The sequence below is a fragment of the Penicillium hispanicum genome, assembly GCF_028827665.1.
Source record: "Penicillium hispanicum strain IBT 35686 chromosome Unknown utg000001l_segment0_segment0, whole genome shotgun sequence".
Lineage (NCBI taxonomy): Eukaryota > Fungi > Ascomycota > Eurotiomycetes > Eurotiales > Aspergillaceae > Penicillium > Penicillium hispanicum.
The window spans coordinates 3,264,291-3,278,732 of NW_026623193.1; the positions used below are offsets into that span (position 1 = coordinate 3,264,291).

At 51.2% G+C, this 14,442-nt stretch overlaps 5 protein-coding genes across 5 annotated transcripts; 2 read left to right on the plus strand and 3 right to left on the minus strand.

Annotated features, from left to right (window-relative positions):
* Positions 1–23: 23 nt before the first annotated feature.
* On the minus strand, positions 24–4,639 carry N7459_001253 (uncharacterized protein; the record flags this gene model as incomplete). The annotated part of the gene is made up of 4 exons (XM_056940438.1): positions 24–580; positions 629–707; positions 764–4,236; positions 4,315–4,639. The coding sequence occupies 4 exons, from the start codon at positions 4,637–4,639 to the stop codon at positions 24–26; spliced, it is 4,434 nt and encodes a 1,477-aa protein (XP_056804718.1).
* Positions 4,640–5,008: 369 nt separating this feature from the next.
* N7459_001254 (putative Kelch repeats protein) lies at positions 5,009–7,143 on the plus strand (the record flags this gene model as incomplete). Its single annotated transcript, XM_056940439.1, has 3 exons — positions 5,009–5,453; positions 5,508–5,653; positions 5,716–7,143. The coding sequence occupies 3 exons, from the start codon at positions 5,009–5,011 to the stop codon at positions 7,141–7,143; spliced, it is 2,019 nt and encodes a 672-aa protein (XP_056804719.1).
* Positions 7,144–7,272: 129 nt separating this feature from the next.
* Positions 7,273–8,757, minus strand: N7459_001255 (pyridoxal phosphate-dependent decarboxylase family protein; the record flags this gene model as incomplete). Its single annotated transcript, XM_056940440.1, has 1 exon — positions 7,273–8,757. One exon carries the CDS (start codon positions 8,755–8,757, stop codon positions 7,273–7,275), a length of 1,485 nt encoding a protein of 494 aa, XP_056804720.1.
* Positions 8,758–9,123: 366 nt separating this feature from the next.
* Positions 9,124–10,967, plus strand: N7459_001256 (proline iminopeptidase; the record flags this gene model as incomplete). The annotated part of the gene is made up of 8 exons (XM_056940441.1): positions 9,124–9,166; positions 9,229–9,464; positions 9,553–9,797; positions 9,867–9,952; positions 10,005–10,197; positions 10,276–10,437; positions 10,499–10,595; positions 10,656–10,967. 8 exons carry the CDS (start codon positions 9,124–9,126, stop codon positions 10,965–10,967), a joined length of 1,374 nt encoding a protein of 457 aa, XP_056804721.1.
* Positions 10,968–12,057: 1,090 nt separating this feature from the next.
* N7459_001257 (guanine nucleotide exchange factor MON1) lies at positions 12,058–14,425 on the minus strand (the record flags this gene model as incomplete). The annotated part of the gene is made up of 6 exons (XM_056940442.1): positions 12,058–12,066; positions 12,126–12,360; positions 12,430–12,611; positions 12,671–13,527; positions 13,578–14,258; positions 14,380–14,425. 6 exons carry the CDS (start codon positions 14,423–14,425, stop codon positions 12,058–12,060), a joined length of 2,010 nt encoding a protein of 669 aa, XP_056804722.1.
* Between the last annotated feature and the right edge of the window lie 17 nt (positions 14,426–14,442).

The window sequence follows — 14,442 nt, forward strand, 5'->3', positions numbered from 1 at the left end:
CTCTCACAAAGAAGATAGATTCGTCAAATGGGCATCATTCCGATAGTGGATTTGGGGGGTTTGGCCTTCGGAGTCTTCCGGGGCGCAGATGGCTTGCTAGAAGCACGACTGCCAGAGGTAGGTTTTGCTCTGGAACCTTTGGCTTGCCAGGTGCCGCCAGTGCTACCATTCTTCCGCCGTGGCCGCTTCGTGTAGGGGCGTTTGCGTGCCTTAGAACTGGAAGCGGCTGGTACGGATTCGAAGTCGTCGGCAGGATCATAACCAGGCGAGGGCGGAGGAGGAAAATAACGACTGGTGATATCGCCGGTTGGAAGGTCTTCTGAGGGAGTTTCCATGGGATGGTCAAGGTCAAAGTTAGACACTTGATCAACAAAGAGATCGTCATCGCTGTATTCATCACTGCTGCTAAGGTTGATGACGTTGTGGTGGTTGGGATCTGGGACAACACCATTGGTCTCCGCGTCTTGCGTCAACTCCTGGTATCGTCGCCGTGCATTATCCACCAATCTTAGGATTTGGCGGCCATATCGCTTGACCTTGTCCTGGTCAATGCCCGGAATGAAAGAAAGTGCCGTGAGATCTAGTGCAGGCATTAGCAAGTTTCGACCATCAATGTTTGGTGTCTCACCTTTCGGGAAGGTAATGGCCATATCACGCAAAATGTGATCCGGGAATGGTTGGGCACGAAGGCCCTTCTCAACAACGATCTAAAATGCACTATGTGAGCGCTTGATACCATACCCAATTTGCAGGGAAGCCTTACATCTTGCAGGTATCTCTTAGCAGTGACCTCAAAATCCTCGACGACGGCACGGTGGAGATGATCCAAGCCATCCATTTTCTGGTCACTGGTGATAGGTGGTCCCAATTCTCTCGTGTGGTCACGCCGTGGCCTGCCAGCCACCCTAATTTCCTCGAATCCGTCGCTCTCGTCTTCATCTGACGAGTCGACACGCGGTGCTCGCTTCTGAGTGCGTGCTTGACGACGATCGTTGGCAGACTGGATTGGAGACGAAACCATGGTGGATTGAGGATAACCTTGACTTCCACTTCTGGGCTTCGCCGGCCTGGATGCCTTGTTCTTTGCACTTGGCGAGACACGCACTTGCAGTTTCATTTGGCGTTGCCCGGTCTCAAACTCCTTGGCGCGTCTGCCAGTAATGATGTACTGGACGGCGAAATCTTTACCATTGATCACATTGTCCTCCGCCAGGCCATCTTCGCCCAACAAGCGATAGAACAGCCGTTCTGCTTCTCCTCGCTCTAGAGCAGCCCCGTTTCCATACCACGGGATTTGTCGATGCGAAGGAGATTTGGCTCTTTTCAGATCTCCACGGAGAAGATCGACACAGTATAGTACGGTCACTTTTTCTTTCAACTCGAACTGGAAATGTCGAACAATCTTGACGGCGCTGGATGCGTACTCGGTGAAGTCATGTAGCTCGAACACCAGATCAGACTTGCAGTTGTCGCAGGTGTTATCGCAATCTTCTCGGCGGAAGTATTCGTTGAAGTAGGCGAGTACTTGCACACGTCGACAATCACTGCGGTTCTCACAGAATTGAACCACATTACGAAGCATCTGCTTCTGCCGGGCTTTTTGTTCCCCACTCCCTTCCCCTTCATCAATCATACGCTTAAGCGTCGCAGAGTCCTTGTAACCATAGTAGAGATAACAGCCAGAGCGTTTTCCGTCTCGACCAGCACGTCCAGTCTCTTGGTAGTACCCCTCAAGACTCTTCGGGATACTATGGTGGATCACAAAGCGTACATCAGGCTTGTCAATCCCCATACCAAATGCAATGGTGGCGACAATAACGTGATATCTGCCTGACTGCCAGAGACTCTGCACCTTGGCTTTGTCATCTGCTTTCATGCCCGCATGATAGTGATGCGCCTTTAGGTTGTACTTCTTCCGAAGGTCTTCTGCAACCTTCTCGCATGTCTTTCGTGAGAGACAATAAACAATCCCACACTGATTGCGATAGGAACTCGTGATCGTTTCGGCAATACTAGCCAACACTTCGTCATTCTTTCCTTTGGCTCGTACCTCGTATGTCAGATTTGGACGGTTGAAGCTTTGCAGGAACACCTCACAGCCACGCATTTTGAGATTATGCATGACATCAACCTTAACGTTCTCCGTGGCTGTGGCGGTCAAAGCCATAAGTGGCACTCCTGGCAGTTTCGTCCTGATCTCGCCTAGTTCTTTATAGTCGGGTCGAAAATCGTGTCCCCACTGGCTGACGCAGTGTGCTTCGTCGATGACCAGGCGTGCGAGCTTGTTCCGGCGATGAAGTTTTTCAAGGGCCTTGACGAGAGTTTGGTTCTTGTTGATCATCTCGGGTGTGATGTAGAGAAGTTCCAAGCCCTCGCCTCCGCCGTTGGACAGTTGGCCAAGGATCCACGATCGCTCTGCCTTATCGGACTCACCATTCATCAAGAAAGCACTGATGTTCAATTTGCGCAGGTGAGCCACCTGATCTTGCATCAAACTTAACAGCGGAGAGACAACAATCGTTACACCGTTGGTACGACCGCTATGTACGATCGAGGGCAATTGGTAACATAAGGATTTTCCTCCTCCAGTGGGCATCAAGATGAAGGTATCTTTGCCACCAAGAGTAGCATCAATGGCCTCGAGCTGGTTTGGACGAAACCCACGAAGATGGAATCGATCTTTGAGAACTGTTCTCACTTCCTGAGACCATGGGTGATTGGACCAGAAATTACTGCGGCCAGGCGACTTCTTCGGTACAGGTGCAGGTGCGGGCATACGAGGAGTGTTCCCAGAAGTTTCTGCAAATACTTGGCGGTTTTGGGAAGGTTTCTCTCGCGCAGGCATCTGCGGTTGTCCATTTCTGAGAGTTCCCGCCGCTTCCAGCATCTCCTCGTCGCTGGCATTCCAATCAAACTCATCGAAGTCCATTGCTGGTGAGCCCATATTGCGAGAGATACTCCGCTGTCCGACCATATGATTGTTGGTGTCGTTCTGTGCCTTTTGAGGGCTTGTAAAAGACGCTCGTGGATGTCGAGCTTTCTCTTCTTTAATTGTGGACCGTGAAGCAGGGGGGGGCTCTTGTACAGATGCATACGCAATTTCAGAATGCGAGATCTTAGAAAAATTTTCCTGCGCCAAATCGAGAACCTTGGCTTGCGGAAGGAGGTGACAAATCTTTGCCTCGAGTTCTTCCAGCTCCGCCTCAACTGCTCGACTTTGTGCAATTTCATCTGGCATAGTTGTCGGATCGAGGCCTTGGGAGATGGCACGCATGAGATTCTCCTTGAGAACTTCTTTGCGTGAGACACAGGTTTTATGAGTATCCCTGTATGTTTGCAATGACTCAATGGCTTGGATTTGAGTGACAAGGTTCTTGTTCTCGGCAATCAGGTCAGGGGCTGGTCGGCCTTCCATTGCTTGTTGGTAAACAACTTCTGCATTTTTCTGCAGTGTGTGCTTAAGTTTTGAGATTGAAATGCCTAGATGTGCAGATGGCAGAGCAAAAAATTTCAGAAGATCTGGCTCTTTTTCTTGAGAACTGGGGATCTTCAGTGCAGAGGATGGCTGTGGAGCTTTGGGGGCTTTGCTTGAGACATTTTTAGTCACTGGTAGCGGTTTGGGCTCAGTTGGGCACTGCACTATGGGGGCTTGATGACATTCTGTCTTTGTGTTCTCCGCGGGGCTTAATTGAGGAAGCTGGGGATATAATCCCGGATTGGCATCAAGAATCATGTCATCAACCTCGTCGGCACCGATCCAATCGTCGAATGGGTCTTCATCGTCCGAGTCGGCGATCACTCGGTTTTGCATGTTTTGTAGAGGGGTTGGAGAATCGCGCTTGAGCTGTTTCCGTGGATTGGAAGGGCTCGCCTGTATTGCCCGACTTGGCCCTGGAAGCAACTCGGAGATATGATTCCCTGCCCTTGAAGGCGATCGCACCTTTGTGGCATGTTTCGAAGGCGAGCGAAGATCCGAAGTGTATTCGTCACTTTTCCGTTTCTTCCCACGTTTCTCAGGTGGCCCTTCGCGAGACGCGGCTCCTTCGGTCCATAACCGACGCGGTTCGCCAAACTCCGTAGTGGAAGAAGAGGATATGAACCGATCCGGGTCCCCAGTCAAGTCAATGGACTCAATGGCATCAAAGGGCGAGGTCTCAAACTTCCGGTCTGATCGAAGTGGGGTCGTCTTTGAACGCGAGCTTTTGAACGAAGATAACGGTGGATCATAACGAGATTCTGTTCCCCATATGCGGTATTAGCTTTTCTAGGCCCCGGTATTGTTCCCTCTCGGTTTCATGGAGCCTATCACCATACCTTGAACCGTCTTGTTTGCTGGTGGTTGCTTTTTAGCAGTCGAAGGTGTACCCTCCGGCCATGTGTCGGGAAGGCTGACCAAGATAGGCTTTCTGGCAGACTGGGGTGCAAGATGCAGTCTTGCCATGTTTTCCTGGGTCACCGCGTCTTCATCCTCTAGAATGGCGTCCAGTAATTCGCTTTCGTCGGATGGTGGAGTGAGTTGCGAGACGCGGTTCTGTTGTGGAACCTCAACGGGAGGATTCTCAGTCGACAATGACGGGTACAGAGACGGGCCTCGCTTCAGCAGCCATTTGAGATGTTCAGCGAGATTGTTCTTCGTCATGGGGGCGTGATTCGCTCATGGCCTTGTCGTGGTCGTTGTCGAGTTATCGCGCCGGCGCGATCTGATAGACGCGTCTTGCACGTGAGCGGTCAGGGCTAATTTACAGCGGCGTCGCCTCTTCATTGACGGCGAATACTAGACGCAACGAGTGATTTTTGAATAGATCGATAGGACGACTGTATGCGACTCTGATTGATAATAGTCTGTACGTAGACATCGTTTAGCACGACCATCGGTTGGGGTGTACCAACATAATCAATGCCCCAGCATAGAGCCGAAAGACATATCTCCATGTGGGGAAAAGCTTTTTTTATGCCCCGCGGCGTTTTTCAAGATTGAACGTACTCGTGCGAAGACCACAATCGCACCATGGGCAAGAAAAACAAGAAGTCCGCTGAGCACAAAGAGCGTGTCGCGGCAAAGCAATCCAAAAAGTCCGCACAAAAGGAGAAAAGGTCCAAGGCGAAGGGCAAAGATGCGGACAGCGACGCTGAGGATGCTGATCTGGATGCCATCCTCGCTCAGTACGCCGAAGAGCAGGCCAAGTTTTTGAAGGTCACTGAAACTCCTTCCGAGCCTCCAGCGCCGCGGTCGTCCGCTACGGTACTCGCATCCCCATCCAACCGAAATGAACTACTCCTCTTCGGTGGCGAGTACTTCGATGGCACCCATGCCACATTTTTCAACAATCTCCTCGTCTACCTGATTGATCGGGGGGAATGGAGGGAAGTGACGAGCCCCAACAGTCCGCTTCCTCGAAGTGGTCATGCCTGGTGCCGTGGAGGCAACTCGGGGGGTGTATATATGTTTGGAGGTGAGATGAAGCGCCGACAATTGAAATATCTCAGCCTCGTCTAACGACATATAGGAGAGTTTTCTTCGCCTAAGCAAGGGACCTTTTACCATTACAACGACTTTTGGCATCTAGACCCGGCGACCAGAGAATGGACTCGTCTTGAAATCAAGGGCAAAGGCCCGCCAGCTCGAAGTGGCCACCGCATGACCTACTACAAGGTAAATATCTTTCGCTGTTTCGCCCTGTACCCTCGAGGACTCCAACTAAATTCTTTTCTCAGAACTACATCATTCTGTTTGGTGGATTCCAAGATACTTCTCAACAGACGAAGTACCTACAAGACTTGTGGATTTACGATTGCCAGAAATACACCTGGTTCAATCCGACCTTGACCACTGCATCACAGAAACCCGACCCTCGTTCTTCATTCTCCCTGCTACCACACGAGACCGGTGCTGTTATTTACGGCGGCTACTCACGAGTCAAGGCGGCTGCTGGAGCAGGCGGCAAGCAAGGGAAGGGTGGTCCTCAGAAAATGACGCTGCGGCCGATGGTTCACCAAGACACCTGGTTCTTGAGAATCACGCCCCCCGAGGCGAATTCGCCGGCCACAGCCAGTCCTGCAGTCAGATGGGAGCGGCGGAAGAAGCCTGCTAACACGCCCAACCCGGCTCGCGCAGGAACGACAATGGCATACCACAAAGGTCGAGGCATTATGTTCGGTGGCGTTCACGACGTTGAGCTGACCGAAGAGGGCATTGAGAGCGAGTTCTTTGATACTCTGTTTGCATGGAATACCGATCGTAATCGTTTCTTCCCCCTGAGTCTGCGTCGTCCCCGTGCACCGGGCAAGAAGCAACAGGCAAGCCAGGCTGCAAAGTCTCGTGACAGGACCAAGGCCGACGAGCAAGAGCTTTTAGAGAATTTGAAGGCTCTGGAAGAGAAGGGTGGTATCCGCAATGACGATGACGATGATTTCATGCAACTGAGTACACCGAAGACTGAGGAACCCGCCGAACCCGCCAAGCCGACGGTTGTCCGTTTTGAGATGCCACATCGGCGATTCAATGCCCAGCTTGCAGTGCAAGATGACACCCTGTTCATCTATGGTGGTACATTTGAAAAGGGTGATCGCGAGTTCACCTTCGACGACATGTACTCCATTGATTTGGTCAAGCTCGACGGTGTCAAGGAAGCCTTTTACAGGGAACCTGAGAACTGGGGCCTTATGGACGAGGAGGACAGCGATGAAGATATGGAAGATGATGAAGACGATGAGGAAATGGATGAAGAGGAGGCCGACGAGATGTCTTTGGATGTTTCATCGCCCACCCCGACAGAGGTGACAGTGCCTTCGGTCACTCAAGAAATGCAGCAGCTCGAAGTCGAGGAACAAGAAACTGAGCAAACAGCTGATGATAATCGACCACTGCCTCGCCCCTTTGAGAGTCTACGAGAATTCTTCACTCGAACATCCGAAGAGTGGCAGAAGCTCCTCATCGAAAGCATGAGACAGAAGGGGCAAGATGATGAGAAGACAGTCAAGGAGCTACGGAAGGCCGCGTTCAACATGGCCGAGGAGAAATGGTGGGATAGCCGAGAGGAGATCATGGCCCTAGAAGATGAGCAAGAAGCTGCAGGTATTGGTGAGGTTGTTAGCATGGCTGACAGGGCTGAGAATATGGGAGGTGCTGGCCGACGTCGGTGATCCGATTAAAATACAATTCTTTGGTTATTCATCTGCATTGTCCTATTAAAGCAAGTCTTGACTGTAGGAATCCAGCTTGATGTCTGTATACTATTTCGAGGTGTTCCCTTACCGACGAGAACTCCAGATCTATTGACCAGCCACTTGGGCCAATACCTCCGTCACCAACTTTACATCCCTCTCCACATCAACCCGCCAGTTCGAGATTGCAATCCGACAGGCCGGCTCTCCCTCCCAGCTGCTCCCCGAAACAAACATTCGTGTAGTTTCGTTGATCTTGTTTGCTAGATCGCGATTCAAAGCGTCATCCTTGGCACGGAATAGAACACTCATAAAGGTCTGATCCACAAGCGTGGCCTTGGAAGCAGTTTCCGGTAAAGCCGTGTAATCGGGATGGTCAAAAATCCACTCGTAAATGGCTCGAGCTAGTCGGGTTTGGCGCTCCAACATGTCTCGATAACCGTCTTTCCCATATGACAGCAGAGAAGCGTACGCTGGCAAGGCTCGGAAGCGACGGGAATTTTCAATTCCGATGTTCAAAGGAGATGGGATCGAAGGTCCGTCAGAGCCACCAGCAGTCAAATAGGCCGCGTTGGCATTCTGGAAGACCTGAGAGGCCAGGTTGGGGTGTCGACAGAAGAAGAACCCGCAGTCGTAGGGCACATTGAGCAGTTTGTGACCGTCACCAGTAATGGAATCAACTAGTTCAATGCCCTCACATCCCTTCTTGACTGTTGCAAACTCCGGACTGTCATCCAATGCACGAGCGAAAATCCCAAACGCACCGTCGGCATGCAGCCATGCCCCGTACCGGTCACACAGTTGCCGAATCTGCTTCAGTTCCTCCGATCCAGATGTTGCAAAGCGGCCTGTGTTGACCTCGCCACAGGAAATGGCGACGATACTGACTTTGTCCGCTCTGGCCAACTCCTTTTCCAGCTGTTCCAGATCGAAGCGCAGGGGATCATCGACACGGCAGATGTTACGGACGTTGGCACGACCGATCCCTAAAATGCCGGCGGCCTTAACTAGGGAGGAATGCGGCAGTGTTGATAGCACTTGCACTCCAGAGAGACCCAATCCTTGCAGGACCTCGAACAAGCCATGCTCTCCCACGCTGCTCAGATGGCTTCCCTGTCTTTCGGCTGCCGTTTGGAGAACATACTCACGCCCACAGGCTAAACCAAGAATATTGCTCGCCGTGGCGCCAGTAGTGAATGTTCCATTGTGCCATGAAGACCGGGGTAATTGGAAGAGATCCACAAGCAGACCCAGTGTATGGAACTCGACGTCCGTGACGATGGAATGATTTGCAAGGTGCACCTGGACATTTTGATCGTAGGCAGACACCACGTTATCCGCAAATAGAGCTGCTGGGGTGACCCCACCAGTGATGAAGCCATAGTAATTGGGACTGATACTGCCGCCATTGAAAGCGGGCACGATATCGTTCATAATATGCCGCTGAACAGATTCAAGACTGGCACCAGTGCCGGGAAGCGTTGTAGGAAGAGAAGCGCGGGCCCGGACCAAATTCTCAGCGCGGGGAAGGACGCTGGAATCCCATGGCCCTTGGGCCACCTTCCAGAGATTCTGGAGCGGTTGTTCTTGCATCTTGTGCATGGACCTTGTGATGAAGAGAGATTGAGGATTTTGCGGTCAAGTTATACTTGCGGTCGGGATCTGGCAGGGATCCGGGGATCCGCAATGAAGGCCCCCAAGGATGGCAACGCCGGCTGGACCTCCCAAAAGCAGACGTGGTGGACCCGATTGTGCCATTATAGTCTAACCCAGAGGCAACACGGAGGCTGTGACAGCACTACTTCAGCTCCCCCGGTACCGCGTAAGATCCAACCGGAGCGGGCCCGGGTTGAGTCAGGGACAGAAAGGCGCGCGTGTGGGACGGCAGAACTACACTGTGGGCGAATCCACTCTCTTGAATCCCCCCGGCCCTCAACACAACTTACCCATTCCAACGCAATGGCCGCAAAACTGATTGATAGACGGCTCCACAATGTCCCGGGTGTGTTAATCAGTTGCATCTGGCTCTTGAACGTGGAGACAGACGCTAATCGCCAATCCCAGGCAAGCTTCGCGTGGCCGAATTGTTCTTTGATGTCCCCGTCGATTACAGCAAGCCCAACGAAGGCACCCTGAGACTTTTTGCTCGGAGCGTCTCTCGCTTGAATAAACCAGTCGAACCAACCAAGGAAGAGAACCGCCTGCCCTGGCTGGTCTATCTGCAAGGCGGACCGGGCTTTGGATGCAGTGCCCCGCAGAACTACGGCTGGGTTGAGCCAGCTCTCACGAAGGGGTACCAAGTAGGTGACCACGGAAGCTCCCATCGGTGCCCACTTGAGCATGGTTCACGATTCTTGCGCTATTTCCCTTATCTAAATCTCTTCCTAGATTCTTTTTCTGGATCAGCGTGGCACTGGCCTCAGCTCGACCATCACCGCGGGGACCCTGGCTCGCCAGGGCGATGCAATCAAGCAGGCCGAGTATCTCAAAAAGTTCAGGGCGGACAACATCGTCCGTGACTGTGAGGCCATTCGTCACTACTTGACCAAAGATTACCCCGAGGATCAGCGCAAATGGAGCCTTATCGGCCAAAGCTTTGGCGGCTTCTGTGCTGCCACTTACCTGTCCAAATTGTATGCATGAGAATCAGCGGTACTACCGCGCCTATTTTCCCTGACTTGGCTTACTGACACCGATTGAAGTCCGGGGGGTTTGAAGGAGGCCTTCATCTGTGGTGGACTGCCACCGCTTGTCAATGACCCGGACCCTGTCTATGCTCGAACTTATGGTAAGCATCTCGGTTTATGGGACGTTTTTAATCGTGCTCATTACTCGTACAGAAAAGGTCGACCAGAGAAACCAGGCATACTATGCCAAGTTTCCCGAGGACGTGGAACGCGTCAAGAAGATCATGCAATACTTGACGAAAAACCAGGTCGCTTTGCCATCAGGGTGGCTCACCCCAGCTCGATTTCAGCAACTGGGCATTGCTTTCGGGTTTCACGGCAAGTCCTCGCAAAAGTATAACAAGCGGTGCTTGCTTCTAATATCTAACAGGTGGTCTCGACTCTCTGCATGGTAATCTGGTCGCTCCCAGGATTGAATTCACAGGAGACTTACTCTCAGATATTTAGAAATCATCGTACGAGTCTGGAACGACCTGGAGATCTTTGGCTCCATGACGCTACCGACTCTCGCCATAATTGACAGCAATGGAGGGATGGATAAGAACATCATCTATGCCATCTTGCACGAATCAATTTATTGTCAAGGGTGAGTTGTGGTATTTTCGAACGTTGTGGTTCAGGCAATAACAGAAGAAAACCAACGCCAGTAAACCGTCGCTCTGGTCTGCCGACAGACAACGTGCCGAAAACCCACGATACCAAATCAACGACTCCCAGCCTGAGATCTACTTCACCGGAGAGATGGTAAGAGTCTTTGTGCGTGAACGAGGTCCGATAGATCTAACGTATCTCGATCATATACAGGTTTTCAAAGACATGTTTGACTCGTACTCGGAGCTCAAGCAAATCAAGGACGTGGCAGAGATCCTCGCCACCACTAGCGACTGGCCTGCTTTGTATGATGAAGCGCAGCTAGCCAAGAACGAGGTCCCGGTATATGCTGCCACCTATATTGACGACATGTATGTGCACTTTGATCTAGCATCTAGCACTGCTGCGAAGATCAAGGGCACCAAGCAGTTCATCACTAACATGATGTATCACGATGCCTTGCGGAGCAAGTCTGGCGAGGTGATGCGCCAACTCTTCAATCTTCGGGACGACTCTCTTGACTAGGGTCTTGCACGACCATCGATTTATTGCGTGATAAACTGCTCCTATTGAACCTCAAGGAACGGAGTGTAACTCAGATACAAATGTGAACCTTACTTTCTGGAAGGCTCATCTCTCAGTGAAGCACTTCAAGATTGACTGGCTTCATCGATAATTTCGGGTTGCATCATGTTTAAGAGAAATACCAGGCAATTTTTATAACGGGCCAGTCGCACTATAGAAGGGGCAGAATTGACAGTTAATATTGCTTGAAATGGTCGAAAAGGAGGGTTCCCAAAGATATTTCATTGGGATCAGTCTTGCGCCCCCGCTACTTGACACGTTTTATCCCTTAGGGCATCTTCCAACCTACCTAGTATATCTGGGCTCCGACAACGACTTCAAATCTAGCGCAGCTTGCATCCTCTTCCGGTGCCGTGTGGGGTATGAGTTTAGGTGCCTATCAAACACCAAGGGCAGCCAGCGCAATCAGAGGCAAAATGAACAAATCTTGACAGACCGCAGTACCGTTGCAGCATGATATGAGTACGCCCGACAACATCTGCTAATCATCGCGAGCTACACATTTTTCGATATTCGCATCTACAGAGTCGCCACCACTCTTTACCATATACTCCCATGCTTTGTTTATCACTTACGGCATGTGGTAATTGACATCTCTGGAGAAATTGCCCGGCCTTCACCTCCCAAACCCAGGACGAAGGGGGTCTGCCTACAGGAAGGAAAGAAAACTCTCTCATATACGTACTGTTTCATTGCCATGCTTAACTCAAATACATCCAGCAGAAGTGTCGGTCCATGCTATTCAAGAGACGTGGTATGTAATTAACCATAGCCAGACATTCAGTCATTAGCACATGTTCCTGTGGCCATTATAGGAAAGCGTAACATCTACTATCAAGCCCAGTTCTATCGCCATAGAATCACATTATAGATTCCAAAGATCCACTTGATCTCTTTTGGAGAGTCTTTGTCTAGCAAAAGGGGACTAGAATAAAGGATATAGCGCGAGAGGGCGTACCTGGGCAGATATTTACAGAATGTCCTAGGGTCATCCTTGAGTTCCTCTAGCGCCTCCAACCTTTTCAGGTTATTAGAAGACCTGGCCTTATAGTCAGTCTCCGTGAACACGATTATTCGTCGCAGTAGGGTTGCACATACCGCACCGCCGATAATGAATAGCCTTTCTTCCTCTTGCTGCACCCATTGAGCAATCTTGCTGGCACTTTGTACCAGGGCATTCCGATTCGCATTCGGCTCAGCTACACAGTAAAGCTCGAAGATCGGCGTGACCCACGCAAACGAGCTCGCTGACCGCGAGACACAGTGATGAACCTTGACATGAGTATTTTTGGCGTGTATGCTCGCATGGAGATTGTTATAAATTGACATTAACCTGGAGGGTTCATCAGGATATTTGATCACAAACTATTTTGGAAGGGGAGGTGATGCAAGATACACTTACCGGCGCCTTCGAGAAACAGAGGTAAACTCAGGGGCGTAAGATGACATGGTGAACTGCACATTTGCTCGCGATTTATACAAGAAATGATGCAACACCGATCCAGGAATTATATCAGTAGGAGCTGGTCGGTTTTGATTGATGGCAGCTCGGATAACCTTGAGGCTTCCATTCTTCTCCATTTGCTGCTATGTTATTAGCTTTTCTCCGGGGGCGCTTTTGAACAAAGCTGGAAGCCACTCACTCCAACAAAAGAATCGCGCATCTCTTGCATTTCAAAGAAACTTTCTTTGTCTGGGCTTATTAGGACGATGGCAACAGACTCGTCCTTGGAGATATCCTCATTGTCGTCGATGTCGTCTCGAAGATCGAGAAAGCTGACATACATATAAAGGTAGCCGCTACTATTGAATCCAGGTAGACAAACGGGGATCCAGCTTTCCCCGCCTCCAGCCTTGACACCGTCGGCTTCAAAAACCATGTTGAATAGCAGTTGTAGATCTCCTGGATGTAACGAGTGTTTCTTGGGTCGAACAACACTCACGAGCCTTCCGCCGGCGACGACTAGCCCATATAGAAGGGTGTTGACTTTCGTCTTCAAAAGCATATTGTTGATGGACTGACGGTGCGATTTGCGTATCTTAAGACACTCCAAGGCTGAGAGCAAGGTCGAAGGCGAGCCGCGTGTGAAGCTGTCCGCCAACGAAGAGAGAAGAGTCTCGGAGCCTTGGAGCGGCCGCCTCAAGTCGGTAGATGGCCGAACGGAGAAAAGATGGGTGAGAGAAGGAAGGGTCAAAGTGGATAAAATTTGCATATACAACGCCTCCAGTTGAAGACGAAGTTGATTCTCGCTCTCCATCATGCGACTGATAGCAACCAAATGCAGAGGTCCACGAGTCACAATGACAAACTTGCTGTCACCTGCTGAGAAACTTCGAAGATGATCATCCGAATCCTCATAAAATGATATGATTGTTTGAATGACCCCGACATAGCCTGATATCAATCCTCCGTCCCCATGGCGCGTCCAAATCGGCTTGCCAGCGGCAGACAAGATCAGATAGTGTTTTTGTTTGGCCTTCCAGCGTTGAAGAAGTAGATCTATGATCGATCAGTCATGTTTTAGGAAGCTATCGATGCTAAAGCCATACCTTCGTTGCTGGCCTCTTCGTCAAGTTCTCCGATCGAATCAAACTCGCTCAAGAACTCGTCATCATCCACACCATCGGCCGGAAATTCGGGGAAATGTAGCAAGCTCGCAGCATCTGGGTGACCTTCGTGCGATGCAGTAAGAAAGTCCTTAAATAGCGCTTCCACATCTCCAACGTCGCTGTTTTGGACCGAACTTCGGATGCTCGCCGAATCTCCTGTCTCACTGCTTCGTCGGCTAGCCAGCTGACTCAAACTTGCTCGGGCTTTCAGACCCCGAGAGATGCCACGGACAGTCTGATTTGGGTGTGCGCTTCCCACACCGTCTGGTGACTGAGTGCCGATTTCCGCACGTGAAACAGCAGTAGTAGCCCCCGCTTGTAGAGTCGACCGCAATGCCGTTTCGTCATTCAACAGGCTCAGGGTTTTCGGTCGCGGAGGCAAGGGTGGCCGCTGTCCCTCTGGACTCGGACTGCGATCTCTTTCGAGACGAGATGGCCTCGAATCAGGGGCAGTCGTCAAGTCCTCATCGACAGGCTCATCCCGCCTATCGCTCTGGGGGTCTGATTGCGGCGTATTCATCCCCGCCATGGGCGTGCGCTTCTGGACGCAGTCGCTGGGCGCGGGGCATTGAATTATGAAGTGAGCATCGCCAAAAATCGTGTTGAAATTCTGGGGCGCTCCTAGAGCGCGTGTTCCGTTCGGGGGAGTTGTTGGACGCTGACGTCGATCGGCGAGTCGACCAGTCGGCCCGGGGAGCTCCCAAGGCGGAACAAAACATCGGCCTGCGTGGCCCTTTCGAACCCATTTCAACGCTCAACTTTTCCCCTCCAACAGGGTCGTCCTCCATGTCCTAAATATGACGGA